The 12,977-nt window shown below is 41.5% G+C and overlaps 1 protein-coding gene across 2 annotated transcripts in view; it reads right to left on the minus strand.

Moving 5' to 3' along the window:
• The window catches only part of NEO1 (neogenin 1), a 149,642-nt gene that overhangs the window by 114,037 nt on the left and 22,628 nt on the right, over positions 1-12,977 (minus strand). For both annotated transcript variants that reach the window (XM_010005894.1, XM_010005895.1), the window contains exons 2-3: positions 8,569-8,844; positions 3,818-3,971 (exon numbers count right to left, since the gene is read on the minus strand). In XM_010005894.1, coding sequence (XP_010004196.1) covers positions 3,818-3,971; positions 8,569-8,844 — 430 coding nt within the window. The remainder of the gene's footprint in view (positions 1-3,817; positions 3,972-8,568; positions 8,845-12,977) is intronic.

Consider the following 12,977-nt stretch of genomic DNA (forward strand, 5'->3'; position numbering starts at 1 on the left):
CAGACACCAGAGACAAAGAATCAGCTCAATATAAAAGTGATAACATAATTTACAGTGTCATTAAAAATAACAAAGATTGATCATTCAAATGTCAGGGAACAGTAAAATCATATTCAAGCCTTTTATATGCATTCCATACAGCTCTCAGCTACACACTCGTAACACACAATTACCTGAGCTGCTCTGGATACCCAGCTCACACACTATTTAGTGTTTCATTAGCACTAAATATAGAGAGCCTTTATTAATTTACTGTATTCAAATAGCCAGTTATACACTGAGGTTTTGGCTTCTTTTTTTTTTTCCTCTTTTAAATTACTATTCCCCAAACATCTTATAATCTATTTGCAGTCTCCGTAAAGTACAGCAGATAAAATTAGACAGTAAATTAGATTATTTTGTGAAATCTATGACCAGAAAAATCTCCATAATTACTCTGCTATGTTTTAACCTTCCCTGAGTTGGGCAAGTGTAATTCACTTCACACAAATAACTCGGAGCACCTGGCAAACAATAACATGTAATAATTAAAAATGTCACACTTAAGGAAAAAAGGAAAAAACCCTGCAATAAAAAACATGTATGTGATCATACAATTTCATATTTCATTTTGTTTTGTAAACCCATACACACACAGACATGTACCAACAGATATGCACATATCCATGTGGCATACACACACAGATGGATCTGTGTGTGTGTATAGACAAAAAAAATGATTTAAGAGCTTCTCCCAGGGAGAAAGTACATTCAGACCTGTCTGGGTGAAAAGGATCAGTTTGATCTTGGGATAAAGCTACTAAGAAAAGTCATCTTTTTACATTAAAAGGGGATTTTAACACAATTTAATGTGATTTAATCTGTAATTAAATTTGCAGAAGGAGCTAAGGTACCTATTTTGCAGCAGTCTAACTGCAGATTTTACTCCAACAAAGAATCTTAATTTTTAGTTCTAGTCTTTTCCTGTTATTCTATTCCAAAGAGTAATTCAACAGCTCTTGAGGTAAATGGAATTTAAGAACTTTTTGTTGTCTGCTGTTCACATCTCTTCTCTGTGAAGACACAGTCATGAGTATCAGCCTTAGAGTTTTGGCCCAGGGTGATCACCCAGGGTGACAGTGATCACCAATTAACTTCTACAGAGAGGAAAAAAAAAATCCCTTTGTCTCCTTTACCCACACTAAAAGTAAACTCTATAATGAGTATACATTTCACTAAGGAAAAAAAGCACCTAAGATAATTTCTAAAAACTCAATTTCATAAGCAAGGAAGCCACTCTCAGCCAGACCAGAAAGGTTTTGTGAACAGTAAATCAAAAGAAAAACTATTTTCCTTGTTCAAAAACCCTGATTTACTCCTTTTTTGGTTCTACTTTTGAGCAGAAGGAAACATTTCTTTCTAAGTGAGGAGGAATATTTATTTGTCTTTTCAACTTCTTCCTCCTCGTTGAATGCATATCCAGAGGATGCAGCAACCAGGACATCCCAAGAACATCCAGGCAGCTGCAGATCTCAGCCTGGGGAGAGGCTTTCCTGGGGCTTGGCAGAGAATGTGCCAACTCATTTGCTGCAGGAGTAAATCACAGAATCATGGAATGGTGAAGGTTGGAAGAGACCCTAAAGATCATCAGGTTGCAACCTCCCTGCTATGAGCAGGGACACCTCTCACCAGACCAGGCTGCACAAGCCTCATGCAACCTGCCCTTGGACACCTCCAGGAAGGGGACATCAACAACCTCCCTGGGCAACCTGGGTCCAGCACCTGCTTTCATGGTGAAGAATTTCTTCCTGTATAAGCTAATAGCTAACCTAAATCTCCCCTCTTCCAGTTTAAAACCATTACCCCTTGTCCTACCTCTCTGTTGAAAAGTCCCTCCTCAGCTTTCCTGGAGCCCCTTCAGGCACTGGAAGCTGCTCTAAGGTCTCCCTGGAGCCTTCTCTTCTCCAGGCTGAACACCCCAACTCTCTCAGCCCAGCTCCAGAGCAGAGCTGCTCCAGCCCTTTGATGATTTTTGTGGCCTCCTCTGGACCCTCTCCAACAGCTCCATGTCTCTCCTGTGCTGACGGCTCCAGAGCTGCCCACAGTACTCCAGGTGGGGTCTCACCAGAGCAGAGCAGCACTGACAGCCTTGTGGCTCTTGCCTCACCACAGTGTCCATGGGATGATGGAAGGTGTTCAAGGAAAAGTGGCTTCATGCAAAGTGCTGGAGATAGCCCAGAGGAAGGGCTCTTCTGATCACCTACATCTCCAGCTGACACACAGCTCACAGAGGGATTGCTCCTTACAGCAAAAGCACATCATGCTAAAAGTAATGCTAACTATTCTGAAAAATCAGGCTACACATGGTTCAAATTGTGCACATACAAAGATAAAATGTTTACTAGTGTTATGCCTTAGCTCTCCAATAAAATTTCTCACTCTGAATTTTGAAAAGGAAAAAAAATGTGTGAAGCCCTCTGAAGTGATGGTGACAACCTGCCTAGAAAAGCTCATAAAGGAATTAACAGCACTGCATTCAGAGCACATTTGAAAATTTGGGCTCTGAATCAAAAATGGAGAAGAAAACTAAAAGGAGAGCTCCTTACTAAGTGAGCTTTATTCTCCTTGTGCACTGAATGTGACATCCTAGAGAAGGATGGGGTGGGGGGCAGCAAAAATTTATAAAGATATGACATGACATCATTTTACATGCAAGAAAAAAAAATTAAGGTCTTACCAGGCACACAGATTGACATTTCATCACATTTGATTGTGAAATTCTAATGAGTCTGTACCATCCTCTGTACCTGAATGATTTCTTGTCTTTACAAAAAAAATGAATCTAAATCATGTGCCATCAGACTGACACTGACACATTTTCTCCATGGTATTAGAACTGTTAGTCACTACCCACAGAAGCTTGCATTTCCCAGATAAAGACGGTTCAAATTATGAGCCTCTGGATTTTTTAATTTAAGAGTTGCCAAAAGAAAGAGATATATTGCTAGGGCTGGTTGTGCAGAGAGACTTGCTTATTCCTTTAGCTGCCTTCTGTGTCAGCCACACCACCATATAACTTTACTCCTCCTTGCTTCACAATTAACTTGTTTCTCCATTAATCTTGCCTCTGACTTTGAGGCATGTTGAGAACATTCAACGGTCTTTTTGCAGTTTCCTTGTTCTAGTCAATACGCTTGTTAGATGGACAAAAAGACAGAATTCTTTATAAGGCTTGTTCTCCTTTTTTTACATATTTTCTACCACGTTATTTTGAATTAATACACTAGCAATGACAACATAGAATAGGTCTCGCTTAATGTATTTCTGAAAGCCTGTGATTGTTTTAAATTATGTCTAATATTTTCATATTATATTTTAAAGGAGAAATTATGACATTATGTTCAAAACACATTCTTAAATTCTTATGGAGCATTTAGACACATCCTGGACATCTTCATTTCAGGAAGAGTGAGTGCAAGGCTTCACTCACATAATACATGAAGTCTTAGCTTTTCTGCAGTGTCCTTATTCCCTTAACTGCTTCTCTCACTCCAGTGGCAATCTAAAAGTAATATATTCTTAATAGCCTTCCTGCTTCAAATAACATCTTTTGGTTTCAACTATCTGCAAAAAAAACCCTAGAAGATTGTTCCACGAGTCTCATGAGCTGCCCTTACTTGTCACAACACTCAGTTGAAAAGCCCTCCAGCACCTAGGAGCCAACTTCTGTTCTCTGGTTTAAAATGAAGTACGAAGCAAACGGTGCTCCCATCTAAAATCCTAAGTCTGGCTGGGTTCCTATTGTTAGATAAAAATTTCTGGTTTAGCCATTACTCACCCTTCTGTGATAAGCTCTTCTTCATTTCTTGTCCACCTGATGGTTGGAGTTGGAAATCCCACAGCCACACATGGGAAAACAGCACTTTGCCCAGTAACTCTGGTGAGAGCAGAGGGCTGACGCACCAACACCAGCTCCTGGGGCACCTCAGGATCTGCAGATGTTTGGTACATGACAAAGTTGTTACCAGATGCAAAATCAGAATGAAAAAATAAAATTAAATTAAAAAACCACAAATCAAACATTTCATTTCCTCCTGCATCTTTCTCAGGATTCAATCATCATCTTGCCTCCGTGAACAGTTTTCTGTAACAGAAAAACTCCTTCCCAGCCTCCCATAGGAGCAGCTCTTCCCCATTTCCTCCAGACATGCAAACTGATTTGCCACCACTGGGATTCTGACTCCTCAAGCTCCCTGGGAAGCAATTTCTGCTAAAAGCTACAGCCCTGAAACTCAAAATCCTACCAGAAAGTAAAGATTTAGTCAAGAAAGGTAAAGGTTTGACTTTGTCCAGCAAACCTCAGGCAATCACCTGACTTCATCAGGTAGCTGCCTGAGAAAGTGCTTTTACACACCCAAAAATGAAATTAGTGCAGTAGAGACTCAACTCTAAGCAAAAGAAAACAGAGAATTGGTAAGATGAAGTAACACAAGGTTTCTACTAAAAAATCCACCATGGTTTTCCATCCTTATGGAAATGGTGCATTCCTGGAGTTAGTTTTGGTTTTGCTCTGCATTGGGCTGGAGAGGGGGTGGTTTCTTTTTCCTCTCCCCCTTCAGAACAAGCACAAGCAAAATGCCAATTTCCTCAGTCCTACCACAGGAAAAAGCCATTTTGACCATGCAAATTGAAAACATCCCCACCGAGAAAGCCTGCCCAGAAACCTACTCCAAACTAAGCTACCACAAGTATTGAGAACAAAAGGATATTCTTCTGCTTTACTAAAAATATCCAGGTCTCCTCATTATGTAACCCTAGGAAAAAGGTTCTAAAAATCAGTTTTAACTAGAACTGTAACTAATTCATCGAGGGGTTCCCAGTAACTTCTGGACTCAAGACACAATTTGTACCCTTTGTCTCTGCAGTAACTTCTGCATACACTTTGTACCATCATTAGACTTAAATGAGTTCCTACAGACCAGCTACAGCATTTGTGCTGTGTTAGTTACTATAACTCTTTCTGCCAACTGCTCAGAAAACCCAGTGCTCATGCTGCATGGATTGCTGTGCTCTCAGTATTCAGATGTGTCCCTTCAAGTCTGATAAGATGAAAGTTCCAGAATTGCTATTTTTGGTCCTCTAAGTGAGGACAGACTATTAGGTACCTACACTATGTTTGCACCCTGAACCCCCTTCTGTGCCTACCATGGCACAGGATTTGGCCCATCTCACCTGGGACCTACGTGATATTCACAGGAGCTTCTGGAAGTTGCTGGTTTTGTTCTTCAGCTCAAAGTGCTAAAAATAATAACCGAGCGTTCGCACCCTTCGCACGTGCCCTGGGGTCAAACATGATGAGGTTGCCAGGTTGCTGGAGAGAACCAGGCCCGACAGAAATCGTGTTTCAGAATGGTCCCAGGCAGAGGGAGCCAAACTTCATGCACTCCCAGATCACACCATCTGCTCGGGCCCACACAGCAGCTCTGCCCACGTTCCCTGGGAGAGGGAAGGAATGGGCTGGAGAGCAAGTGTGAAGAGGCGGGTAACGCAGAGAGTGACCCGGGGTGGCACGTGGAGCAAGCCAAGCTGCAGAACATGGATGTAACAGATTGTCAGCAATCACTACACCAGGGGGAGGAGTTGGCATTGGATTCACTGGGGAGAGAACTCAGTACTGCTCCAGCTACCAAAAAGGAGTTTGGTTCTTGGGTTAGTGGAAATTGGATTCAAAAATTAAGTGGGTTTTGTTTGTTTGTTTTCCTCGCGTTCCTGTATTTGAAAGTACCTACTAATAAGTAGCAGAGCTCAGAAATGTCTCCTCCTGCTCGGTGGCAGGTGAAAGACAGACTGAATGATAGAATGACAGAATGCCAGGTTGGAAGGGACCTCGAGGATCATCTGGTCCAACCTTCCTGGGTAATATTATAGCTGATGAAGTGGCTCAGCACCATCTCAAGCTGAGACTTAAAACTGTCCTATGTGGGGGAATCTACCACTTCCCTTTGGAGATTATTCCAGTGTTTGACTTTCCTCTTGCGCCCAAGGGGAATTTCCTCAGGAGCAACTTGTGCCCATTACCCCTTGTCTTTTCCATGACTGAATGTTCTACAGAAGCTTGCAATCAGAAAAAGCAGAACACTGTCCCTGGATGCAAATCTGTGGGATGCAAGTGTGTGTCGGGTGTATTTCAATGATTTAGAAGCAGAGCAGTGGGATCACTATCAAGCACACAACAGATAACCACTTAAATACAGAACCAATGAACAACAGATTAATTCAAATCCTTCTTGCAAATCCATCTCAGACTAAACAAATCTGGGGCCCCTCAAGATTAAGAGAGCAGTTGGTCCAACAGTTAAATCCCACTTCAAAAAAAGCCAAAACCTGTTGGGAGGGTTCTCACAAAACTTCACTACCAGCACTTGCAGACTCACAATCAAGCAAGGAAACAGCATTATTTTATTGTTTATAATAGTTATCTTTAATTGCCTCTAGCAAAACATGACAGAGTTAAACTGTATCTGGAGTCAAAAGAATTCAAAAGATCAACACATTTTAAGAATTCATGGAGGAGCAAAGCAAACTAAAATAATTCCATTCAGCACCTTTTCCTAAAGTGCTTAAAACTGTATCCTTAGCTGAAGAAAAGATAAGCCTTTCTTTTCAGAAATGTTACAAAACTTAACAAAACAACTTCCTACTTTATGTACTTCATGGTACATCAGTGATAAGAGGCAGAACAGGGAAAATGTGAGCCCTCAGAAAGAAAACAGGAGACCTTGTCACACGGGATATGGAGAAGGCTGAGGTACTGAATTACTTTTTTGCTTCAGTCTTCCCTAGTAAGGGCTCTGGCCACACCAGCCAAGTCACAGAATGCAAAGGCAGGGACTGGGATAAGGAAAATCCCCCCACTGTAGAACCATCTAAAGAACCTGAAAGTGCCTACTTCCGTGGGACCTGACAAGATCCATCCATGAGGGAGCTGGCAGATAAAGCTGCAACATTGCTTTCCACCTTATTTGAAAAGTGATGACACTGGTGAAGTTCCCACTGACTGGAAAAGGGGAAACATAAGCCCCATTTTCCAAAAGCGAAGGAAAGAAGACCCAGGGAACTTCAGGGCAGTCAGTCTCACCTCTGTGCCTGGCAAGATCGTGGAGCAGACCCTCCTGAAAGCTCTGATAGGGCACAGGGAAAACGTGGAGGTAGCTGGTGGCAACCAACATGGCTTCACCAAAGGCAAGTAAGAGCTGACAATCTGGTGGCCTTTCATTATGGGGTCACAGCATCCATGGACAAGGGAAGAGCAACTGATGTTTCTCTTTAAGGTCCCCTCCAACCCAAAGCATCCTCTGTATGATTAGTTTGCAAACCTGAGCAAATGCCTCTATTTAAAATGAGGGAAGGTTACAAATGTAGAACAAGGGTATTTTTAAGCATATTTTAGCATTTAAGTCATGAGAAACAGAAACATTCATTGAAAGGGACCTCTAAAGATGCCTGGTGCAACCACCTGCTTCCAGCCATGATACTGGCCAGCCCAGCCCTGAAAACCTCCCAAGATGGCAATTTAACAACCCTCTGGCAGTTCTCCAAGCAGCAAAATTAATCAGAATTCCAACATGAAGACTAATTCAGAAAAGAGAGCATAAAGTTCTGGAAATAATTAAGAAAACCCATCCAAAACACAGCCTGTATTTCCCTAGTTTGGGAAAGTGCAATTCACTTTCCTGCCTTATTCTTGGTCAATTTTCAAAGCTGTATTAAAGCTTCTGGTGACACTCAGTCCTGCGCAGTACTGTCACAAATAACAGAACACACTCAATGTAGAAACAGTTTACATCAGGACTGGACTTTTGCTCTTATAAAAAATATCTGAACACTTCAGAAAAAGTCATAGCTAAATTTTCCAAAATAAAGAGTCATCCCCCCCTTTTGGGGGTCTGGAGACTTCATAAAAGGGTCCAACATTTAAAGCTCAGAACTTCCCAAATATTGGGACAATTAAAAGTGTCTTAGCTTAAACATCCAAGAGTAAGGGACTAAGCACAAATTTCTTTGGGCAATTTGAACATGAGATTCAATCCTGAGAAACTCAGAAATTCCCAAATGTTTGTACTCAAAGCAGCAGACAACTCCCTCTTTGTAACTTTTCACAGTGGAATTGTATTACTAATGACTTCTTTTAAAGTCTTTCCCCAAAAGCTCTTCAAAGATAAACCATGAAATATGGAAAAAGAAAAAAGAAAAAAAAAAGCAAGCATGTGCAAGTGTCTGGCCTACCCCAAACCACTGCAAAGAGCTCAGACAGTGACAACTGATTTTGCTTTTCTGTTTCCCAGCTGTAAGATACAGGTTAGTCCTCCCTAAGACCAACATCCTTTAGCTTAAGCACCTTCACTCATTTTAAGCTACACAGAAAAAAAGCCCAACCAGCAGTTTCCACAACACATACTTAGTTCAACTTTAAACACAAAAAAATGAAACACAGAAAATTCTCAGGTGTTCATATTCTTGTTAGGTCTTTACCCTGTTGCCTGACTCACATCTTAATTATTAATGCTTAAAAGAAAAACAGATTAATACCTGGAAGAATTTTGAGCTCAGCTTCATCACTGTATTTGGGGGTCCCACCACTCTCAATGACACAGCGATACAGTCCTGCATCCCTGTCAGTAGCATTGCTAATAATTAGAGCTCCACTTGGTAATTTCAATACACGATCATCCAGAACGACTGGCTGCCGATCCTGCTCCCATCTCACAAACGGGGCAAGGTCAACATTGACTTCACAGTTCAGGATTGCACTGTTGCCTTTGTAGACAGATGATGATTCTGGCTGACTGGTGAATCTGGGAAGGCCTGCAAATACAAAAAGACAAGAGAAATAAAAAGATGAGAGGTACTCGAGCACATTGCTAAACATAGCTGGTGTAAAGGCAAATAAAAACAATAGTAAAAGTACTGATTTAAAAACAAAAGCAGTTTTAGAAACAAGCAAATGTTGACATTAGAACAGCAGTCCTCAGAAATGGGAGACATGCAAGCTAACCTTGCTCACTTCTCCAGTGCTGCTGCTATCCTTAGAGAGTATACAAGCACAGAAGTGGCAAAACTCAAGATAGTGTCTCTGCCCGGTACATCTGGATAAATAGAGTTTGAAGCATAATCTGTAAGAGCTGCTGATTCACCTGCAGGGGAACAGAGATGTCCTCTAGGACTCTCAGAAACAGTAACAGGGAGAGGAGGAGCCTCCTCCGTGCCTTCCATTCTCAAGTTCAGTCTACACAGCATCCTGATTAACACCGCCTACAGGACTACTAGTAACGAGGAGGTTTTTCCTGTCAACTTAGATTTCTTATCTTAAAATTAGAAGTTTAGCAGTTAAGAGCTTAAGACAAATGAAGTTGAAAAGGATTTCCTACGACTTTGTCACCAGCCATGTCAAAGTGAAGGTTTAGCTCCACATTCATTTAACTAGGGCATGACAAGGAGCTCGAGGGTGTTGAAGGACAGATCTCACTGAAATTCAAAGGAAACCAGATATCCCTTTGAAGATTTTAGCTACAAAAATCAAAATAATGTAAAACCTGCCTTTATTCATATGCAAATATTGATCATTCTCATGTTAGTGTACCCGAGAACCCAGTTTCTCCACAGCATGACACCAAGGTGCCTGTGCCAGGCTGACACAGCAGCGCCACACAGAGAACCTGTCACCTTCTGAGTGAAAACTTTCTCCAGAAATACCCAAACTCCACTCAACAGAGTGTTTCAGGTGTCTGTGTCCCTGTGCTGGCAGCAGAGGAGCTGACAGGGTGGTCTCTGAGAGGGCTGGGGACATCCGTGGTTCCACAGAGCAAGGCCCCAGCTGAGCGCGCCGAGCTGGAGGCGCCTCTGGGAAAGCTCATCCCACAAGGAGGAAACCACAGCGTGGAGTGAGGAGATCGTGAGGAACTGCCCTGCCATGGGCACGGCAGAGCTGCAGGAGCACAGGAGAAAGGGCAGAGCTGGGTGCTGGACTGGGGAGACCAGGGGAAGCAGGAGGGAGAAAAGCTGGGAATGAAAGCAGGAAGCAGAGCCTGCGAGACCATAACTTCGTTCCTCTGAGAAAAAAAGTTTATAGTTTCCCCTCCCAGTCAGTATATTGACAACCAACTTCTAGTCCTTTGATTTTGACCTTGTTCGTTATGTTGCATATTTGCTATTTACCCATTACTCTCTCCCTCTTAGGTATTCATAGGAATAAAAGTCACCACTTCTTTCAGCTTGCCCTCTGCTTAACGAAGCTGAAATCTTTCACTTCTTTCCCTCCTTGCCCTACCCATCCAATCCATCCCTAAAGACTCAGAATGTCAGAATCATTTGGGTAGGAAAGGACTGTGTCAGAACAGAGGCAGCTACAAGGTCAGAGCAAGTTACTCAGAGATATGTCCAGTAAGATTTTGAAAATCCTCATGGATGGAGACTGTGCAGCCTCTTAGGGAACTTGTTCTACCACCTGGCTGAATTCAGGGGAAAGAACTTCCTCCTTAAATCCAGTCAGAACTTCTTCTGCTCCAAGTGATATCTAATACCTCTTTTACTCTCCCACCATGTACCACTGGCAGAACAACAGAGACAACACACAAATTGAAGTGCCTATTGTAATTTAAGACCACAAACATCCATGTAAACATAATGAAATTGCTTCTCTGTATCTACTGAAAAGATCTTCCCAATAGATTTAAGAATCACATTAGCTCTCTGCACACTGCAGGTTACAAGTCAACCCTACAACCTACCAACCAGCCTCTTTTTCTCTGGTAAAATCACCAGTCCCTCTACTCCAGCTTAGGGCAACACCAAGAATTTTGCTGTATCTGCACAGCTTTGCATACTGTGCTAATAAGTTTCAGCATTATTCAGTCCATAGAATCATTTAATTCTTCAAGCAAGAGTAACACAGTCTCCTGCACTTCACACTTTCTAATTTTGCAGGTATATACTTTGTTCTTATAGCAAAATAAGTGCTGAAGATGTTAAAGATTATCGTTCTGAAGTATAGTCCCAGGCACCTTTCCATTCTGAAGATCTCCCTCTCCACAGAACCCATTACATGTTCACAATTACCTCAGATTCTTATCAATCTCAATATTCTCATTTCAATTTCTATCATTTTGACCTTTAACAATTTCTAACAGGACACTACACCAAAAGGCTGTGTTGTGACATGTCCATCATATCACAGTGCTCGAAGACATCAACTGTTTCTTCAAGAAACTGAGATGCAAACTGTGGACAGAAGCCCAGTTCCAGCTCAGCCTTCTTTCCATTCTCCTCAGTCTTAACTACCCTCACCTGCAGAACCTCTTTAAAAAGGGCAGAGTGTTTGGATCAGACTAATAGGCCTATGATCACCCCTTGCCTTTCTGGACACACATTCTACATTAGTTAGCCTTCAAGAAGAATGTGCTACCCCCTGAATTCACAATTCATTAGAAATTTAGAAACTAGAAGTAGAGACCTGCACATTAAGCCAAGTCCCTCTCTACAGCCTGGAAGGGATCCATGGGCATCCTCGTTCTATCCTGGCCGTGATTCCTGTTCTCACCTCAGGACTTGCAATCTCTTCACTCTGCACAACTATCCCTTGTACAATCATTGTTTCTGCATCTCGGAGCACAGTGGAAATGCTCCAAGAGGACTTACAGCCCTGCAATTTCTAACACAGGGGTCAGTTATGCCCTAATGCAAATCCCCTACCAGTACTATTCACTTTTTGGACAAGACAGACGTATATTCTGTTTTTGCAGGTGCTTCACTAAGGTTATAGGCTTTGTTTGAGATGGTTTCATTACTTACTAGCACTGAAATTACAGTTCATTTTCCAGGTCATCTTAAATGCCAGTAAAACCTTTATTTGATCATTTATGTGTGGTTTTAAAACACATATTTTAACCTAGACTATAATTTTGTTCTGAAGAGTAATATTCTCTTATTCTATGATTATTTGCAGTCCATGCTGCTTAAAATCTTTGGCTTTAGCCAACAGACAACCACAAAACAATAATGATGAATTGCAAAAGGCACTCTAAATATAATCCTTAATTACTATTAATTCCAAGACCCGTTTATAAACACAGTAACAAGTCCTGGAGTGCTGGAATGCCTCCTGCAGGGGAATATTACTAAAAAAATACCCTTTCATCTCCCAGGCCAGAGTCTTCCCATTACAGAGCTGCTCTTTCCTCTTCAAATTACCAACTGACTTGTGACCCTGCATTTTCTTACATTTCTATAGTAATTTTCAAATGTATTACCATGTAAGTCCAGTATATTTAAACTACAAACACATTTAAAACTATTTTTCAAAGTTATTTTTAAAAAAATATTTTTTTCTCAGTATTTTCAATCCTCCAAGCACTCCAGTCACCACCACTAAGCAAGATGACCTAGTGAAAATTAGTTACATTTCTAATGAGCAAACACAGCACCCACTCTTCACCCACATATTGCAAGACATTCAGTTGAAGATATTAGCCCATCATTTCCTAAATGAGCATGATGACAAATGATACTTTGGGGCTCTAATATTAAAGATAATTTTTTCACATTTGGATGCACATTCATCATCCCATGGCATTACAAATACATTATGTAGTGATTTTAGGGCACTGAAGGGAGCTACTACTGCCATAGCAGGAACACAGATTAATAAACTCAATTTAGGAAGGCTGATTTTTCCACTTGGAATGGGAGAACACATCAGCAACAGTGTGATTCTCACACAGATATAATAGGAATTAGATGCACCACAAACTTCAAATTGTCTACTAGGACAATGGAGATGGGAGAGGAAAAGTCAACTCTGTCCCCTTTTCTCCTTCCCTTTTGTCCCTCCTCTCATCAACAGCCCAGAGCAATGGTAGGAATGTGAATGAACAACCTAATTCATGCAAATGTGCTCCATTCACCAGCATTCCCAGCCTCAGCACTACTGAGATTTGTGGCCC

This window comes from Chaetura pelagica, unplaced genomic scaffold, assembly GCF_000747805.2.
Source record: "Chaetura pelagica isolate M959 unplaced genomic scaffold, ChaPel_1.0 scaffold369, whole genome shotgun sequence".
NCBI lineage: Eukaryota > Metazoa > Chordata > Aves > Apodiformes > Apodidae > Chaetura > Chaetura pelagica.